General features: G+C 43.1%; 2 protein-coding genes and 1 pseudogene across 2 annotated transcripts in view; all 3 read left to right on the top strand.

The window, feature by feature from the left end:
• Positions 1–3,638, top strand: part of LOC138150700 (adhesion G-protein coupled receptor G2-like) — a 55,523-nt gene extending 51,885 nt beyond the window's left edge. Inside the window, exons 8-10 of the mRNA XM_069074141.1 lie at positions 444–545; positions 1,324–1,423; positions 3,331–3,638. Coding sequence (XP_068930242.1) covers positions 444–545; positions 1,324–1,423; positions 3,331–3,340 — 212 coding nt within the window. The 3' untranslated portion in view covers positions 3,341–3,638. The remainder of the gene's footprint in view (positions 1–443; positions 546–1,323; positions 1,424–3,330) is intronic.
• The window catches only part of VGLL1 (vestigial like family member 1), a 286,608-nt gene that overhangs the window by 135,044 nt on the left and 132,010 nt on the right, over positions 1–19,554 (top strand). The gene's annotated exons all lie outside the window — the stretch shown is intronic.
• LOC138150609 (RNA polymerase II subunit A C-terminal domain phosphatase SSU72 pseudogene) lies at positions 18,702–19,283 on the top strand (annotated as a pseudogene).

The raw sequence follows: 19,554 nt of genomic DNA on the forward strand, positions 1-19,554 counted from the left end.
GTTGGAGGAGAGTTGGTCTTAGGTAGTCAGGGCTAGTAATGGCACTCACTTTTATCAGAGTTTAAGAAATTTGCATATCATAAATTCACACCATCACCCTTCCCTTAGAAATAATTTAGACTACCCCAAGAAGGGTACTAGAATGCATAATGGGTTTAGTTGTACAGTATGATAGTAACTTAGATAGGCCTGGTCTTCTGTTTCCAAATCCATTACTGTACCAATCTGTGTGGGCAGTAAAAAAAGGCCAAAGGACATGACGGGATTTGTGGGCGAATCCCTGACCCATAGAATCCCCCAAAACAAGCAGAGCTAGATACAGTATGTCCCCCAGCCTCGCATTAAGGGCATGGGACAGCCCTGACACTGTTCAAAGACCACATCGGTGAGATGGAGCTGGTGAACCCACTAATTCTTCCTTTGCCTTTCTTTGCCTGATATAGGATGTTTTGTCTTTGTGGTCCACTGTGTCTTTAAGGACAATGTAAAGAAGCAGTGGATAAAGTACTTCTGCTGTAAGAGGTTTCAACACAGTATCAGCCCTGGTAAGACACCTGGAGCTAAGTAACAGCTAAATTTATTTTTTTAACTTAACATATAATTTCTTTCAGAGCCTCTGTTGGAACAAATTCAGGCTCCTCGTCTTCTTCCCATGTATGTTCTTGGTGTTGAGACTTGGACTTGCCCCAGGACTAACGGCAATGCAAATGGAAGAATGTTTTTATTGCCCACTTGATTGAAACGGAACGTTTCCTTTCGGTTGGCTCAGAGCACATGGGAGACAGCAGCTGGGCCTCCATCTCAGACAAGCTCTCAGGGTGGCTCTTGGTCTGTTTCACTTGAGCTGGACCTTCCACCACTTCTGTTGCAAAATCTAAAGGGTGAATGCTGTAATGACTCACCAGCACACCTGAAAGCAGGTCTTCCTGGATGGATGGGCTGTAGAAAATGGTTGAGTCATCTGGACCAATTATCTGGATTGTGATGACGCTGTCCTTCTCTAATTGTATTATTACTTCAGTATCAGATATCATAGAAATTGATGCCATTTGCAGCCCAGCCTATAATACACAGATTTTTCTCCTGGTCCTTCAGAGAATTTAATTTCTTTGAATGCTAAGTTTTGAAAGGAGTAGCCAAAAGTCCTTGCCTGAACATCAGGCCAACTCAGGAAAATGCCAGGCACCCTTGGCCAGCCATTTATATTTACTTTCCCTGCCATACATCATAATACTATGCCCTGTGTCATCACTGAAAATGACTCATTGAGGCCACTTATGAGGTTAGTATTTTAATTCCCATATTGATTTGATGTCATTTCAGATGAAAACTTCAGATCTGAGTTAAATCTTCAGCAGAATGTAACAGAAGAGAACTATGAGGGTGAACTTACAACTTCCCCTGAAGAGAACGTCGAGGAAAGGTATCTACCACTGGCTATTTTCAGGGGCTTTGAACAAACACATAATTTGGCCATGAGCTTCCAGAATAGTGAGAAGCATTGCATGCTAATGCTTGGCTTGGGGCTTGGGAAGGATGGAAGAGCTCATGGATGCTCTTTTCATGGACTTTCTCTTCAAAGTCAATGTTCATTGGGCAGTAGATAACATTGGATTTAGAAGCAGGGAAACTCGTTTAGAATCCTAGCCTGTGTGACCCTAGACAAGTCACTGTTGTCTGGGCCTCAGGTTCCTTATCTGAAACTTGAGAGGGTTAGATTGGAATCATTCGATGGTTTCTAAGGTTCATTCCAGATCTAAATCTATGATCCTATTAGCCTATGATTCCATGGCCTCTGAGATTCCTTCCACCAGGAAATCTGGAGATTTTATGGTGGTCCATGTGAATTTAGGCATGGATAAAGTATATAACCTTGGCATAATTTCATCCAACAAAGCCAGGCTGGGTGAGTAAGTTCAAGTGATTAACAAACATGTCCTAATAAGGTCATAGACACATAATTTCTTTGCTTATAAAGTAAGGTAACTGAATGTTGAGGCTGAAGGGATGGCTAAAGTACCTCCTAATAATAGGCTGTCATTTTCTAGTTTGCAAAAACGGTTTCTTTCCAACCGTGGAGCAAAGTAGAAGAATGAAAGGGTCACTACACTCTCCTGAGAGTCAAAGGAACTGTGTTGGAGTCCTGGCTTGGCTGCTGATGTTGCTTTCCTGTTGCATCAAATGAGCAAAGCTGCCCAGCACTTTTTGTTTGTTTGTTTTTGGAGGGCAATTGAGGTTAAGTGACTTGCCCAATGTCACATGGCTAGTAATTGTGTCAAGTGTCTGAGACCGGATTTGAACTCAGGTCCTCCTGACTCTAGGGCCAGTGCTCTACTCGCTGCACCACCTAGCCGCCCTGCCCAGCACTTTTAATAGAGAGATTGGTGTCTATACCAAACAGCAATGTATCATCAGATTGTATGATGATATTAGAAATAGTATCGACCTGGTGCAGAAGAATGGAGTTCTACCCAACTTTTCTGGGCCTCAGTTTCTACCTGTAAAATAAGGATGTTTGCCTAGATGATTGTGAAATTGCCCCCCTGCTCTGATGTTCTGTGTTTCTTAAGTTTCATGGATGAATTGACTTCCTCACCCCAATCATTCCCTGCTATACCCTGCCTGACCTCACTGAATCCTCCCTTATAAAAAAGAAAAACAATTCAACAAAAACAACTAACAAAGTGATGACATCTGACATTCTATGAAACACTGTGCCCTCAGGGAAGTCCCAGGACCCCTCCACAAAGTGTTATGTGCAATCATTTGGGGGACCAAGATTAGTTGCTGTAATTAATCTGAACTCATCAGCCTTTAAGTGTCCTTACGATCATAGATTTAAAGCCATAAAGGGCCTTTGAGATCACCTAGGACAAATGCTTTCATTTACAGAGTCATAAGCATGGGTTCATGCTCTATGTTCTGACATTCGGTGTTTCAAGGCCCCTCTGTGATCTGAGTTCTGACCTCCTGTGTTCTAAGGCTCTTTCTGTCTCATCCATTATGTATTATTTCCTAGTCTGGGCTGTTAAGCTCAGTTTATTTGTGCTTCTGAACTAATAAGGTACCAGGCAAGGTGATGGAGCCTTATAAGGGAAAGCTAGTGAAACACACACTCCCCAGTCATAGACTACAGTCCTCTTTCTGGAAAGCTGCTTGGCAAATCTGTGCTTTGTAGTCATAATGGAGTCCAGGTAAGATGCAACCATGAGGATGTTTGGCTGAAAAAAACCCAACGCAGGTGTTGGGGAGGGGACCAGGGGGGTTGGAACGGGGAGGACAAGAACAGCATTTTTATAAGACATCTTTGTTCTTTTATTCACTCCCCAGTAATCTGTGAAGAGGCTGCCTCATCATCAAAGCAGTGTTGTATGGGAGGACAGGACTTGACATCAGAAAGACCTGGATTTGAATCCTGCCTCCAAATTTATTAGCTCTGTGACCCTGGGCCAGTTACTTGGGCCACTCCGAGACACCGTTTTTGTTGTTGATTGTGTCTCTAAAACGGGAGCAAAAATAGCACCTACCTTCCAGGGTCATAGTAAGGATCCAAAGAGATGTTTGTAAAGTGTTTTGTAAACATGGAGACACCATGGAAATGTTATTGGTTTTTTTCCCATTAAAGAGCATAAATGTGCATACATTGACCACTTGACTGGAAGCATCATTGATTTTCCTAGGATTATTGTGTCTTTAAGCCAGGATGGACCTTGGAGTTCCTCTGGTTGGTCCAATCACATTTTGGGGTTCCAGTTTGGTAGCAAGTACTAGAAAAGGGGAAACCCAGCAAGTTTGTGGGTGTTCATTTCAGTTCTTCCTATAACTTCTCCCATCCTGAGTCAGTCACCCACCCTCCTAATAATTCATTTCTTCCAATGGGATCTGGGAGCCATGACGCTAACCTCATGGCACTATTAAAATAGCTCATTGAAATATGACTGCCAAGGAGAAAGGTATTCTCTTCATACCCCATAGGCTCCATTAGGCCTGAGAACTATAAGTGAAACCATCCAAAACAAGAGGCCAGATACTAGGCAGCAATATCGAAGGAAGAAATGGCGATTTCTCCGTCTTTGCAGCTTTCCAAGGGCTGCAGAGGTTTGCTTAGTGCATCCTTTTTTCATTGGTCCTTTTATCTGGTGCAGGTTACGTTAGTGTCCCTCCTGCCAGATTAACCACAAACTAATTAGCATATTTGTACGTGAGCTAAGTTTCAGCAATGTCCAAGTTTAACATCTATTTGAGGGTTAGTTAAGAAAACCTGGTCTCCAGCCCTTAGCCTCTAGGCTAAACCACTCAAATTGGAGACAAATGGCTTCCTTTTTGGGCCTCAGTTTCCACATTGGGCTGTTGGTCAATTAACTAGCATTTGTTAAGTGCCTATTATGCACCATGAACTATCCTAAATGTTGAGGATAGAAAGACAAAAGTGAAAATGTTCCTGTCCTCAACAACTCACATTTTTGGTGGCAACAGTATGTATACATGAAAGTAAATACCAAGTGATATTGGGGGTGAGGAGAGGAGTGTCAAAAGTAGGAGAATACGAAAATCTTCATGTAGCAGGTGGCTCCCAAAATGAGTCCTGAAGATGTTCTAGATTCTGAGAAACCTAATAAGAGTAAGAGTAGAGAGCGTATTCCAGGCATAGGGAACCTCGGCAAAAAGATGAAGGCAGGCTATGTAATGACGTACTGGGAGCACCAACCAGGCCATATTGCCAAGTAGACCGTACTGCCAAGTAGGCCATATACCAAATAGCCCAAACTGCTGAAAATTGCAAAGTCCTCACTGTCTGTACTTAAGTGCCCAAAACTTGGGGAAATAGCAAGAGAACTTAGAGATCCTAATATAAGGAAGCAAATGGCCTCAGGTGGGATGAAACTCACGGTAGGAATATGGCTTATTCGAAAGAAACAGACTAGGCAAAGGAGAGTGGGGTAGCATTGTATAGTATGACAGTAGACTCATGCCAGGGAGCCTAGGCATACATAGAAAGGCAGGAAGACAAAAAAATCAATTTTGTAATCAATACTCTTGGACAGAAAAAGAAAATAGATGAGGAGTTCAGGAAACATCAGCAGCCTGGTATGATAGTAATGGGAGTTATCCAGACATCTGCTGGAGCTCTGCCCAAAATAAAATATTAAGGCCTCAAATTATAGTCATAGCAGAAATAAGGCATAAGAGTATAGCAGGTGACAAAGGGCCTTGAACCCATATAAAAATCAGTTGGAGAAACTAGGGATGTTTAGTTTGGATAAGAGAAGGCTCAGACTGGGCATGATGATAACTATTTTTTGAAGGGCTGTCATGAGGAAGATTCTATTCGCCCCTAGAGAGCAGAACTAGGAGCAACTGGGGCGGGGGGGAGGGGGAATTACAAATTTAGGCTGCGTGTCAATAAAAACTTCCTAACAATGAGAACTGTCTCAAAGTGAAATGGGCTGCTTTAAGAGGTGCTGAGTTCTACTTCCTTGGAGGTCTCCAAGCAGAGGCTGGACCATCACTTGTTGGGTATGTTATAGAGGGGGGATTCCTGTTGGGTATGAGTTAGACTAGAAGGGACTAGAAGTTCCCTTCCATCTATGAGATTCAGGGCTTATCTCTAGTTTTGTGACCTGCGGTCTTTGCTCCTTTACCCCTCTGGGCCTTGGTTTTCTCATCTGTAAAGTGAGTATAATAATGACATCTACTTCATAGGATTGCTGTAAGGCTCCCATGAGATTAGACATACATAAAGGGCTTTGCAAAGGCATAATATGGGAAAATTAATGCTTACACTGCCCACTTCATGGAGCTCTTGTATGCAATAGGCTTTGCAAACTATCAAGTGCCATGGAAATATTAGCTATTGTTATGGTTATTATCATCATCAATACTTCAAGGATCTATTACTTTACAAGATTAGAGATTTATAGAGTGAGAGTCGTCATAGTATAAGTGACTTAGAGAACTGGTCCTGGAGCCAGAGGTCCCTGCTTCACATCCCACCTCTGCCATTCCTAAGCTTGTGGTCATGGGCCCAAGCTTCCAGCAACTCTAGGGCTTATCTACTAAATTACAGATAGGTTGAAATTTTCATTAGTGGAGGGGGATTTCCACAATGATGAGATCACAGATCTTGGATGTGTTTGACTGTTCTCAACTTGCTAGAAGGAAAGGCCAGGTCTATTTGTCCCTAAGGGAATAGGAATCATGGCTCGCCATACCTAATGGTGGAGTAGATGGCTGTGTAATATGACATAAAAGGTGCCGCAAGGGCTCATCTACTCTGAAAGGTCTCTTTCTCTCCTTGGATGCCCCCCCCACATTCTCCCACTCCAACTCCAGCCTGAAATTCCCACCACTAGGATGATCAATTTGGGGGGAGGAGCCAAGATGGTGGCATACAAGCAGGAAAAATTCCTGTGCTCCCCCCCATAACCACCTCAAATACCTATAAAAAACGACTCTAAAATTTTAGAGCTACAAAACGCACAAAGTGACAGAGAGAAACAAACCTCCCGCCGAAGACAGCCTGGCAGGTGAACAGGAAGGGTTCATCGCAGCATGCTGGGAGCAGACCCCAGCCCTGAGTGAGCTCGAGGTTTTAGCCCCAGGGTGCCTGACCAGCAGCAGCTAGAGGGACTTTGGGAGAGTGGATCTCCAGCAGTTGTGGCAGTTTCCAGAATTATCAATCCATAAATGCCAAAGACGAAGTGAGAGGTCAGTGGACTTTGGGAACAGGGGGTCTGGTAGTTCAGTCCAGCCTCTGCCCCTGGAGGGAGAAGGGGCTGAGGTGCAATGGCCTCCACCGCATGGCTGCTTCAGAGTTCCTGGCCTGAAGATTGTAGGGGGACCAAGAGACCATTCAGAGAGTAATCACTCTTGCTTTAACTGGCTTGGATCTGGATTGCTGTCTAGGGTGGAGGTCCTGGGCTGGGCACCAGGTGCCAGAGCCAGTGGAGGCTTCATAGAGGGCACCCAACTAATAGTTCTGTCCGCTGAGAAAACCCCAGTGATTTGGGACAAAGCTCTCCTCTCTGGAAGCAGAGTTCTACTGTGGCAAAAAGCTCAAAAGTCAAATAATTGAGTGGCAACATGAGCGAGCAAAGGAAGCAAAGCAAGCAGAGCAATCCAACTTTAGATTCCTTTTTGGGGGACAACAAGTATCAAAGCGTGGAATGGGAGGAAGACAATGAAATCAGAACTCCTGAACCAAAACCTTCCAAGAAAAATGTGAACTGGTTACAGGCCATAGAGGAGCTTAAGAAGGATTTTGAAAACCAAATGAGAGAAGTAGAAGAAAAATTGGGAAGAGAAATGAGAATGATGCAAGAAAATCATGAAAAGAGAGTCAACGACCTGACTGCAGAAAATAACACCTTAAAAAATCGACTGACTCAAATGGCAAAAGAGGCTCAAAAAGGCAACAAGGAGAAGAATGCCTTAAAAAGCCAAATTTGCCAGATGGAAAAAGAATCTCAAAAGCTCACTGAAGAGAATCATTCCTTCAGAATTAGATTGGAGCAAAGGGAAGCTAGTGACTTTATGAGAAATCAAGATGCTGTTAAACAGATCCAAACAAATGAAGGAATAGAAGGCAGTGTGAAATATCTCACTGGAAAAACCACACACCTGGAAATATAGATCCAGGAGAAATAATTTAAAAATTATTGGGCTACATGGAAGCTGTGATCAAAAAAAGAAGTTAGAAATCATCCTTCAAGAAATTCTCAAAGAAAATTGCCCTGATGTTTTAGAACCACAGGGAAAAATAGAGGTTGAAGGAATCCACCAATCACCTCCTGAAAAAGATCCCCAAAAGAAAACTCCTAGGAATATTATAGCCAAGTTCCGGAGTTCCCGGATCAAGGAGAAAATATTATGAGCAGCCAAGAAGAAACAATTTAAATATTGTGGAAACACAATCAGGATAACACAGGATCTGGCAGCTTCTACACTGAAGGATTGAAGGGCTTGGAATATGATATTCTGGAGGTCAAAGGAGCTGGGATTAAAACCAAGAATCACCTACCCAGCAAAACTGAGTATCATGTTTCATGTTTCAGGGAGAAATATAGTCATTCAATGAAATAGAGGACTTTCAAGCATTCTCTCTCTCTCTCTCTCTCTCTCTCTCTCTCTCTCTCTCTCTTTTATTTTTTAGTTTACATCATTCATTTCCACAAGATTTTGAGTAACAAATTTTCTCCCCGTTTTTCCCTACCCAACACCCCCAAACAGTAATTCCACTGAATATCCCCTCCCCCAATCTGTTCTCTCCCATATCTTCTCCCATACCCCATCTGACTTTCCAGTAGGGCATGGTGGACCTCTATGCCCCAGTGCCTGTATATCTTATTTCCCAGTTACATGTAAAATAATAATAATAATTAATAATAATAAAATATATATTTTTAAACATTTGATTTAAAAACTTTGAATTCCAGATTTTTTTCCCTTCCTCCCTTGTTACCCACCCTCACTGGGAAGATAAGAAATTCAATATAGGTTGTACATGGACAGCTATGCAAAACATTTCCATAGTGGATATATTGTGAAAGACTGACTATATTTCCCTCCATCCTATTCCACCCCCACTCGTTCTATTCTCTACTTTGATCCTGTCCCTTTTCAAAAGTGGGTGCTTCCGACTTCCCTCCCCCCCAGCCTGCCCTCCCTTCCATCATGCCCCCTCTCTTCCCCTTGCCCTCTACTCTCTTGTAGGGTGAGATACCCTATTTAGTGTGTATGTCATTCCCTCCCTAAGCCAAGTTCAATGAGAATAAGGTTGACTCATTCCCTTTTGCCTTCCCGTTCTTCCCTTCCATTGTAACAGTTTTCCCTTGCCTCTTCTATATGAGATAATTTATCTCATTCTGTCTCTCCCCATCTCCTCTCATTATATTCCTCTCTCACCTCTTAATTTCACCTTTTAAGTATCATCCCTTCCTATTCAACTGGTTCTGTGCCCTCTGTCTATGTATACCTGTACACATATATACACACTCACATATGTATTCATATTCCCATATACCCTCCTATATAGACATATATAATTGTGTATACATATATATTTCTATTCCCTTCAACTATTCTCATACTGAGAAAAGTTTCATAAGTTACAATTATGATTTTTTCCACGTAGAAATATAAGTAGTTCAACTTTGATAGGTTCCTTATGATTTCTTTTCCCTGTTTACCTTCTCATGCTTCTCTTGCTTCTTGTATCTGAATGTCAAATTTTCTATTCAACTCTGGTTTTATCATCAAGAATGCTTGAAAGTCCTCTATTCCACTGAATGACCATATTTTCCCCTGACATGATACTCAGTTTTGCTATGTAGGTGATTCTTGGTTTTAATCCTAGCTCCTTTGACCTCTGGAATATCGTATTTCAAGCCCTTCAATCCCACAGTGTGGAAGGTGATAGATCCTGAGTTGTTCTGATTGTGTTTCCACAATACTGAAACTGTTTCTCCCTGGATGCTCGTAATATTTTCTCCTTGATCTGGGAATCTGGAACCTGGCTATAATATTCCTAGGAGTTTTATTTTTGGGATCTTTTTCAGGAGGTGATTGGTGGATTCTTCCAACCTCTATTTTGCCCCGTTGTTCTAAAACATCAGGGCAATTTTCTTTGAGAAGTTCTTGAAGGATGATTTCTAGCTTCTCTTTTTGATCATGGCTTTCAGGTAATCCAATTATTTTTAAATTCTCTCTCCTGGATCTATTTTCCAGGTCTGTGTTTTTTCTAATAAGATATTTCACACTGCCTTCTATTTTTTCATTTGTTTGGATCTGTTTAATAGTATCTTAATTTCTTATAAAGTCACTAGCTTCCATTTGCTCCAATCTAATTCTGAAGGAATAATTCTCTTCAGTGAGCTTTTGAGATTCTTTTTCCATCTGTTAAATTTGACTTTTTAAGGCATTCTTCTCCTCATTGCCTTTTTGAGCCTCTTTTGCCATCTGAGTTGGTCTATTTTTTAAGGTGTTATTTTCTTCAGTCAGGTTGTTGACTCTCATTTCATAATTTTCTTGCATCATTCTCATTTCTCTTCCCAATTTTTCTTCTACTTCTCTCATTTGGCTTTCAAAATCCTTCTTAAGCTTGTCCATGGCCTGTAACCAGTTCACATTTTTCTTGGAAGCTTTTGGTGCAGGAGTTCTGACTTCATTGTCTTCCTCTGTTCCATGCTTTGATCCTTTTTGTCCCCCAAATAGAAGTCTAATGTCGGATTGGTCTGCTTGCTTTGCTTCCTTTTCTTGCTCATGTTGCCACTCAATTACTTGACTTTTGAGCCTTTGGCCACAGTAGAACTCTGCTACCAGAAAGGGAAGTTTTATCCCAAACACTGGGGTTTTCCCAGATGCTGGGCATATTAGTTGGGTGACCTGTCTGAAGTCTTCACATGCTCTGGCAGACTGCTCCCTCACCCAAGGACCTCCACCCTAGACAGCAATCCAGATCCAAGCAGGTTAAAGCAAGAATGATTACCCCTCAGACTGGTCACTTGGTCCCCCTACATTCTGTAGACCAGGAGCTCTGAAGCAGCCAAGAGGGGGGCAGCTGCAATGCCGTGGATCCTCAGCTGCTTCTTGCCCCAGGGCAAAGACCGGACTACACTCCCAAATTCCCAGGTCCCAAAGTCCACACTGTACTTACCTCTCACTTTGTCCTTAGCATCTATGGGTTGATAATTCTGGAAACCACCACAGCTGCTTGTGATCTGAAGTCCCTCCAGCCGGCGGCTGCCCTGAGGCTAGAACCTTGGGCTTGTGCAGGGCTGAACTCGGCTCCCAGAGTGCTGGGTTGGCTGCTTCCTGCCGGCCTTCTGGGCTGTTCTCAGCAGGCGGTTAGCTTCTCTATGTCATTTTATGGGTTCTGTAGCTCCAAAGTTTTTCTAGAGTCATTTTTTTATATGAATTGGAGGAAATGGAAGCCAGAGCCGAGCAGAAATCCTGTTTCTATTCCATCATCTTGACTCTGGCCCCACTTTCAAGCATTCTTGATGAAAAAACCAGAGTTGAATAGAAAATTTGACATTCAGATACAAGAAGCAAGAGAAGCATGAGAAGGTAAACAGGGAAAAGAAATCATAAGGAACTTATCAAAGTTGAACTATTTACTTTCCTACATGGAAAAACTATAATTGTAACTTAGGAAACTTTTCTCAGTATGAGAATAGTTGAAGGGAATATAAATGTATGTATGTATGTATGTATGTATGTATATATATATGTTTACATACATACATATGTCTATATAGGAGGGTATATGTGCAGATGAATACATATGTAAATGTGTGTATATATGTGTACAAGTATACATAGACAGAGGGTACAGAACCAGTTGAATAGGAAGGGATGATACTTAAAAGGTGAAATTGAGAGGTGAGAGAGGAATATGAGAGGAGATGGGGAGAGACAGAATGGGGTAAATTATCCCATATAGAAGAGGCAAGGGAAAACTGTTACAATGGAGGGGAAGAACAAGAAGGCAAAAAGGAATGGGTCAACCTTATTCTCATTGAATTTGGCTTAGGGAGGGAATGACATATACACTAAATTGGGTATCTTGCCCTGCAGAAGAGTAGGGGGGAAGGGGATGAGAGGGGGGATGGTGGAGGGGAGGGCAGGTTGGGGGGAGGGTAGTTAGAAGCTCCCACTCTTGAAAAGGTACAGGGTCAAAGTAGAAAATAGAACAAGTGGGGGGCATGATAGGATGGAGGGAAATATAGTCAGTCTTTCACAATATATCCACTATGGAAATGCTTTGCGTAGCTACACACGTACAACCTATACTGAACTGCTTATCTTCCCAGTAAGGGTGGGTGACAAGGGAGGAAGGGAATGAATCTGGAATTCAAAGTTTTAAAATCAAATGTTTTTTTTAAAAAAGAACAATTTGAATAAAAGTTCTGTGCCTCCAAAAGGCATCTGTTAAAATGTGTTCATGGTAGGTATGGGAGGGGTAACTCATTAGCCCCATGATGCCCACTAAAACCTTAGTATGGTTTAATTTCTCTGATTAGAATAATAAGCTCAAGCAAGCTGAGGTTGAAGGGCTCTCTGAGGCAATCTAATCTCACCCCATCCATGACAAGTAGATTAATCAATCTCCTTTTAACATTCTCGACAAGTGACAGCACCAATGCCCTGCTAGGCAGCCCATTTCATTGATGGACAAGTCTAATTGTTAGAAAGTGCATCCTTTTATTGAACTCCAGTCTAGATCCTCATAACTTCTGCCCATTTGTCCTACTGTTGTATTCAGAAGCTCCCAAAGAATAAGAAATGTTCTCCGTTTTCCCCGTGGCAGCCCTTCAGATATCTGAAGACGGCAATCATGTCCTCCTTAAGTCTCTTCTTCTGCAGGCTAAACAGCCCCAGCTCCTTATAAGAACATATGGCTTTGAATCCCTTCATCCTCCTGGTTATTAAGCATCTTCTGTGTGCAGGGCACTAAGGAAGGAAAGATGAAAAATGACGAAGTCACTTTCCTCAAGGAGACCTTCCATTCTATTTTACAAGGAGAGGGAGAGTGGTAGGGAATGACAAGTATGCTGATAAATCTAATACCAGATTCCCCACAATAAGAAGCTGGGGAGAAGGTGCAATTGCCAGAATCTTCATTGTGTTAGTAGCCTCTTGGTACTTACCATCACCCCCTCAATAAATTTGTTGTCCACAGTAGATCAATTGGGAAAAAACCTCGTGATTCTGGCTAGGGAGGCAAAGGAGAGATCCTGACAGGTGCTCTGGGACAATTTGGGGAGAGAGAATTCTTTCAAGAGGGAAGGATCTGGGGAGGGTAGATTGTGGAGAGGAGGAGATGGCACTGGACTGAGCCTCTACTGGACACACATCAGTTTATTAGTCAACAAGCATTTATTAGACACTAACTGCCAGGCACTGTGCTAAGTGATAGGGAGACAAAAGAATGGTTAACAACACAGTCCCTGCCCTCAAGGAGCTCACATTCCAATTGGGGAGACAAGACAGAGGCAGTGTCAATGGGAGGGAATCTCCAAGGCAATATCATTGGGGCAAGGGCCTGGGAACAGCTTCTTGCAGAAAGAAGGTAGGATCTGAGATATTTTGGTTGTTTTAGTTTTTTGGAGGGGGGAATTTGGAGGGTAGATTTGAACTCAGGTCCTCTTGACTCCAGGGAAGACAGAATCACTGGGTTTTTTTTTCCATCTGATCTACTGTGGCCAACAAGTCTGGTAACTTATTGAGGAAGTGATGGTACTTACCAAGATGCTAATAATACAAATTAATGTTCTGGTACTTGCTCCTTCTCCCCAGCTTCTTCCTGTAGGGAATCTGAGAGAGGGGAAAGGTGCATGTAGGAAATCTGGATAATCACACGGGTTACCTTTCTGTGAAACCCTACTCAGGGAACCACTCAGAAGGCTGAAGGGAACTCCCAGATAGCAATCCATCAATGACTTAGTAGATGACAGGGTCTCAGATGTAGAGCAGGAGGAAACCTCAGAGACCAGTCTATCTTCCTCATTTTACAGTTGAGGAAACTGAGGCCTGTAGAGGTTAAGTGACTGTCCTGAGGTCACATAGTTAGCAAGTAGCCAAGCCCTAGGCAATTGTTTGAGGAACATAGAGATTGGGTGACTTGCTCAGGGTCCCAGAGGCCCAGAAAGAAGGATCTGAACCCACATCTTCCTGGCTCCAAGTTCAGTGATTCATATATTATGCTTTAGAAACCCTAGTGGATACTATCATGATTGACCACAGGATGATGGGGTTACAGATTTAGAACTGGAAACGACGTAAAAGGTGACTGGATCTGACCCCTTCATCTTACAGATGGGGAAACTGAGGACCAGAGAGGTCATGTGATTTGCTCAGTCACACAAGTAGTAAGTCAGAGTCAGGGTTCAAACCTATCTCCTCTGATGCCAAATCCCACGTTCTTTCCAATGCCTCACCATCCATTATTTCCAACATTGTCTTTTAGTAGAGAACCCACTGGACTTGGAATCAGACCATTCCTAGCTACCAGTTAAACATTTTAATTTTGACTAATGGCAAAGCTAGGAGTGGTCTGATTCTAAGTCCAGAAACAGGCACAAGGACAAGACATCTATCAAGAACAAGTCCATGAGTATGTGGGGCTTGCAAAGCTGTTACCTTTCCCCCTTCACTTGAGCAGTAAAGATGCCTTTTATTTCATCTCTTTTGTGGGATTGCTCTCCCCTAGCTGGAATGACTGACTACACAATATGACATACTGCCAGGAATGAAAACAGCGTTTCCGAGAACATTTGAGCATTTTCCTTGTGATCCCTCATGCTCGTTAGCAAAGCACATCTCTTCCCTCAAATGACCAGAAAATTCATAGAGCAGAGTTGTAAATATCATGAGAAAGACAGCATGGTGTATACTGGAAAGGGCAGAATGCCTGGAGGCAGAAAACTGGGCCGCAGGCCAACTAGCTATGTGACCTTAGGGAAGTCATTTCACTTGTTTCCTCATCTGTAAAATGGGGCAACTCACACACTGCCTACCACTTGGGCTAGTTGTAAGGCAGTAGTAAGCTTGAAAGCCCTACAGAAATGGAGCTGCTACTGTTTTTGATCATGAAAAACACTGTTTAAAGTTGATAAAATTCAATTCAGCTCAACAAGCATTTGTTAAGCACAGAAGTAAATACAGGGTCGTTTGGAGGAGGGAAAGAGAATAAAGGGCAGGAGGAAGAAAGGGGAGGATGAGGAGAGGCTTTGGGGAGACAGTGGGACCTGAGGGGAGCCTTGAAGAATGACGACAGAGATGAGGAGGAAATGCATTCCAGGCATGGGGAATGGCTGACACAAATATGCTGAGGGGGGTGTGTGTACTGTTAACTGTTTGAGCATTACTAACATTCTCCATTGTTTTCTCCAGTCTAGACAATCAACACAACAGCACATCAATCCCTGATCTGTATCTGCAGATTTCTGAGGCACAGTGAAGTACCCCTGGACTAAGACCCATGTCACACACATTCCTGCTCACATGGCAGCTCAAATAGAATTGACCAAACCCCTATGAACAATGCCAAATCACAAGAGGGGTATAAAAACCCCAGAGTACTAGACTGGACTCAGAGTCAGGAAGACCTGAGTTCAAATCCTGCTTCAGACATTTGCTAACTGTATGACCCTGAGCAAGTCATCTGCCTTATTTTCCTCATCTGTAAAATGGAGATAATAATAACTCACAGGGTTGTTGTGAGGATAAAATACTAAATGGTTCTGATTATGATTACTAGAAAACCTGCACTCAGGTAATTAGTTTAGTGAGTCAGAAAGAGCACTAGATCAGGAGTGAGAACACCTGGCTTCTAACACCAATCCTCCTGCTTTAACCTTGTGTGACCTTGGACAAGTCCTTTGACCTCTCTAGGCTTCAATCCCTACCTCTGCAAAAAGAGGGGCTAGACTAGGACATGCAAGGTCCCTTCTAACTCCTTGCCTGAGAGCTGCAGGCAAGAAGATGATTTCTTTTGGCTTTCTTTTTTAATGAAGAACAAGAATAATTCACATTTATAGCACAGTGCTCTAAGGTTTAACAAGCACTTTCCTTATATCAGGCCTTTGAGGTTGATATCACAAGTATTAGTATCCCAATTTTACAGAGGTGGAAACAGAGTCTCAGAGGTGGAAAATGATTTGCCCAGGGTCATGTGGCCATCAGATCTAAGACTAGAATTCAGGTCTTCCTATTCAGGTCGGGTTTTCTTTCCAATACAAATGCACAAGCATCTACCTGTCCTTTTCTTTTCGGGGTGTGAAGGGTGGAGGAAAGTGTGTTGGATGGGGGAGCTGGATAGGTGCAAATCAGTGTCCCAAAAGTGAAGCATGGTGAAGGTGATTTTTTTTGTCTTTTTTTTTGGAGGGGGGAAGGCAGAACAATTGGGGTTAAGTGACTTGCCCAAGATCACACGGCTAGTAAGTGTTAAGTGTCTGAGGCCAAATTTGAACTCAGGTCGTCCTGACTCCAGGGCTGGTGCCCTATTCACTGAGCCACCTAGCTGTCCCATGAAAGTGATTTTTATTTCTTCAGGAGATAACCCAAGAGTTAAGGGGAAAAAACACACATAAAAATATGAATTTAAACAGATAAAAATGGGGAATGATTATTATCCCTCTACTCAATCAATTTGTCAACAAGCATTTATTCAGCCCCTACTATGTGCCAGGCACTGTGCTAAGTGCTAGGGATACAAAGAAAGACAAAAGGGGTGGCTAGGCAGTGCAGTGAATAGAGCACCAGCCCTGGAGTCAGGAGGACCTGAGTTCAAATCCGGCCTCAGACACTTAACACAAAAACTAGCTGTGTGACCTTGGGCAAGTCACTTAACCCTAATTGCCCTCCAAAAAGCAAAAATAAAACAAAAAAAATCAAAGAAAGGCAAAAGCACTGTCTGTCCTCAAGCTCACATTAAAAACTCTGTATGTAAAAGTTACATACAAAATATGTGGGATGGTAAGACATTTGAGGGTAAGAGTTGCAAATAAGGGAACTAGGAAAGGCCTCTTGAAGAAGGAAGCCAGGGAGGAAAAGCATTCCAGAAACGGACAATAGCCAATGCAAAGGCATGGAGTTGGAGATGAAGTATCACATGTGAGGAGCTTCAGGGGGTTAGTATGTCTAGACCATAGTGGGCTTGGAGAGGAATAATGTATTGACACTGAAAAGATAGAAAGAAGATAGCTTATGAAGAATTTTAATAGTTGAATGAATATATAAAATGTATTTCTTAAGCTCTTACTATGTACTTAGAATTGTGCTAACCATTAGTCCATAGAGATATTTATCTATCACAGGGGTGGGGAACCTGAGGCTTGGAGACCACCTGGGGCCTTCTAGGTCTTCAGGTGTGGCCCTGTGACTTACAAGTTTGGATTTGGTCAAAGGGCCACACTTGAGAACCTAGAGGGCCCTATGTGGCCATGAGGCCTCAGTTCCCCACCCCTGATATAGCACTTTAAGGTTTTACAAAGCACTCATTTTGCCCTCACAACTCTGGGCATTAATAGGCCCATTTTATAGATAAAGTAAGTGAGGCCCAGAGGGGTAAAGTGATTTTCCAGTGGCCATACAACTAGTAAATGTTAGAGGTAGAGGGTTTCAAAAGGCCTATGTTGGGGTCAGTGAGTTTTTCTTTCTACTAGACTAAAGCTCTATGAAGGCAGAGACTTTGTGTTGTTTAAACTTTGCATTGCCTTGACCCTAGTACAAAGAGATGCTTAACAAATGTTTATTAAATTGACTTGGATTCCACACTAAGCATCTGTGAAGATTTAGGTGAGACAAGCCTGGGTTAGACTCATTCTGCTTGACCCTAGAGTGTGGAACTAGGAAGCTATAGAGAGGCAGATTTGAATTCAATTTAAGGAAAACCTTCCCAACAGTGTCTGACATGGGCACCAAAGTGGCTGCCTTGGGAGGTAGTAGTGGGTTTTCCATCACTGGAGAGCTCATGTTGGAGATGTATACAAAGGATTCTCCATCACATACATGCACCCCAATACTCAACTCTGCTGTGTAGTCTTGGGACCTGGTCTTGGGGGGAGTCACTGGGCAAGTCACTGTCTGCTTCAGCTTCCTCGATTGTGAAATGGGGAGAATAATGGCACCTACCTCCTAATGCTGTGAGAATAGAATGACACAATGATTAGAAAGTGTTTACCAGAGTGCCTGTCACACAGTAGGCACTGTTAGCTATGGTTATTATTATTAAATATCACAATAACTTTCCAAGGACCATAATCCTTCCATGGCTTTGTCTTTTTGACCAGATTTGTGATTCCATGGATTGGTTTAGGGAACTTGGGATGAGGAAACTTCCTCTCCTGATGCAGACTGGTAACCTCTCTTAAAGAATTGTCTGGAGTTCTGTGATGCTGTCACCTGTTCAGGGTCACACTGTGTATGTCAGAGAAGGGAACTGAACCCAGGTAATCTTGACTCTGAAGCCAGCTCTCTATTCGCTATAGTAAGGCTTCCTCTCCTCTACGACAAAATTAAGAAAAGCCAAGTGTGGCACATCGGCCATACTTGATGAGGAACCCCTCCTTCTGTACCTATCCTCTGCCACCCCCCTGCTGAGAGAAGGAAAGATGTTTCACTGAGAGTGCTCTGGAGCCAATCTGTCAGTCAATCAGCAAATATTATTAAGCTCCTACTATGTGCTTGGTACTCTGCTAGGTGCTGGGAATACAAAGACAAGAATGAAACAGTCTTTGCCCTCAAGGAGGGCATTCCACTGGGGGGGAGGTACCATGTACACACAAAAGTATGGACGCCAGGAACACCAGGCAATTTGGCAGGAAGAGGCCCTGGCAGTTGGGGGATAGGGGCGTCGGGAAAGGCAAGAAGATGTTTCTTGAACTGAAGTTTGAAGGAAAATAGGGATTCCAAGAGCTAGAGATAAGACTGGTCACGTGACTCAGGAGGGGTCCTGGAGGCAGTGTGCGCAGCTATGGTGACGTACCTGCCATCAACGTGCTTTCCCCGACATCCTCACGTACGTCCCCACGTTCTGTGCCGCCGAGGTGGGGTGGCGGCCATTTTGCTCACACCAAGTTCTGAGGTGGCTGTTCTCTTGACATCCAGCTGTAACCAGAGACCCTTGAGGTTCTCCGCCCCTGTCTCCACAGGTGCCCCCTGTTGTGGCAGTCTCCCTGGCTCTGGTCCCAGCCATCATGCCGGTGTTGCCGCTTCGAGTGGCCATGGTGTGCTTGAGTAACCAGAACCAGAGCATGGAAGCCCACCGCATCCTCCGCAAACGGGGATTCAGCGTCAGATCCTTCGGGACAGGGCGTGTCGTGCAGCTTCCTGGGCCAGCACCCAACAAGCCCAATGTTTACGATTTCAAGACAACTTATGATCAGATGTACAACGACCTGCTTAGGAAAGACAAAACTTCTACACACAGAATGGGGTTTTGCACATGCTGGATAGAAATAAGAGAATCAAGCCCAGACCAGAAAGATTCCAGAATTGCAAAGATCTGTTTGACCTCATCCTGACCTGTGAAGAGAGAGTTTATGATCATGTGGTAGAATTTTTGAATTCCAGAGAGCAGGAGACCTTCCAGCCCGTTCACGTGGTCAACGTGGACATTAAAGATGACCCAGAAGAAGCCATCCTTGGGGCCTTTGTCATTTGTGAACTGTCACTGTATACAAAACACAAAAGACATGGATAACGACATGGATAAGCTGTTACAGGAATTCGAGGGGAAAAGAAGCAAGCTGTTCCTTCACACAGTCTGCTTTTACTGACTTCTGTTGATTGCCCAGGCCTTCCTCAAATGAAGCCGTAGGTCAGCTTTTCTGACTATTCCCTCCCCTCCCGAAAGACCACTTTCAAATCTCTTTTTTGCTAATATCTGGCTTTTCCTTCATGTTGTTTGTTTTTATTTTCAGGTGTTTTGCCAGAAGGAGGCAGTGCTACCCAAATAAACTGTACATAGGAAAGGAGAAGAGAGAGCTGTGTAAAGGCCATATGAAGAAGACAAGTTTTTTCCCCCATCCCATCTTTTCTTATTATAAG

The sequence above is a fragment of the Petaurus breviceps genome, unplaced genomic scaffold, assembly GCF_028583685.1.
Source record: "Petaurus breviceps papuanus isolate PSGF00001 unplaced genomic scaffold, PetGlider_PUasm1.0 90881, whole genome shotgun sequence".
Taxonomy (NCBI): domain Eukaryota; kingdom Metazoa; phylum Chordata; class Mammalia; order Diprotodontia; family Petauridae; genus Petaurus; species Petaurus breviceps.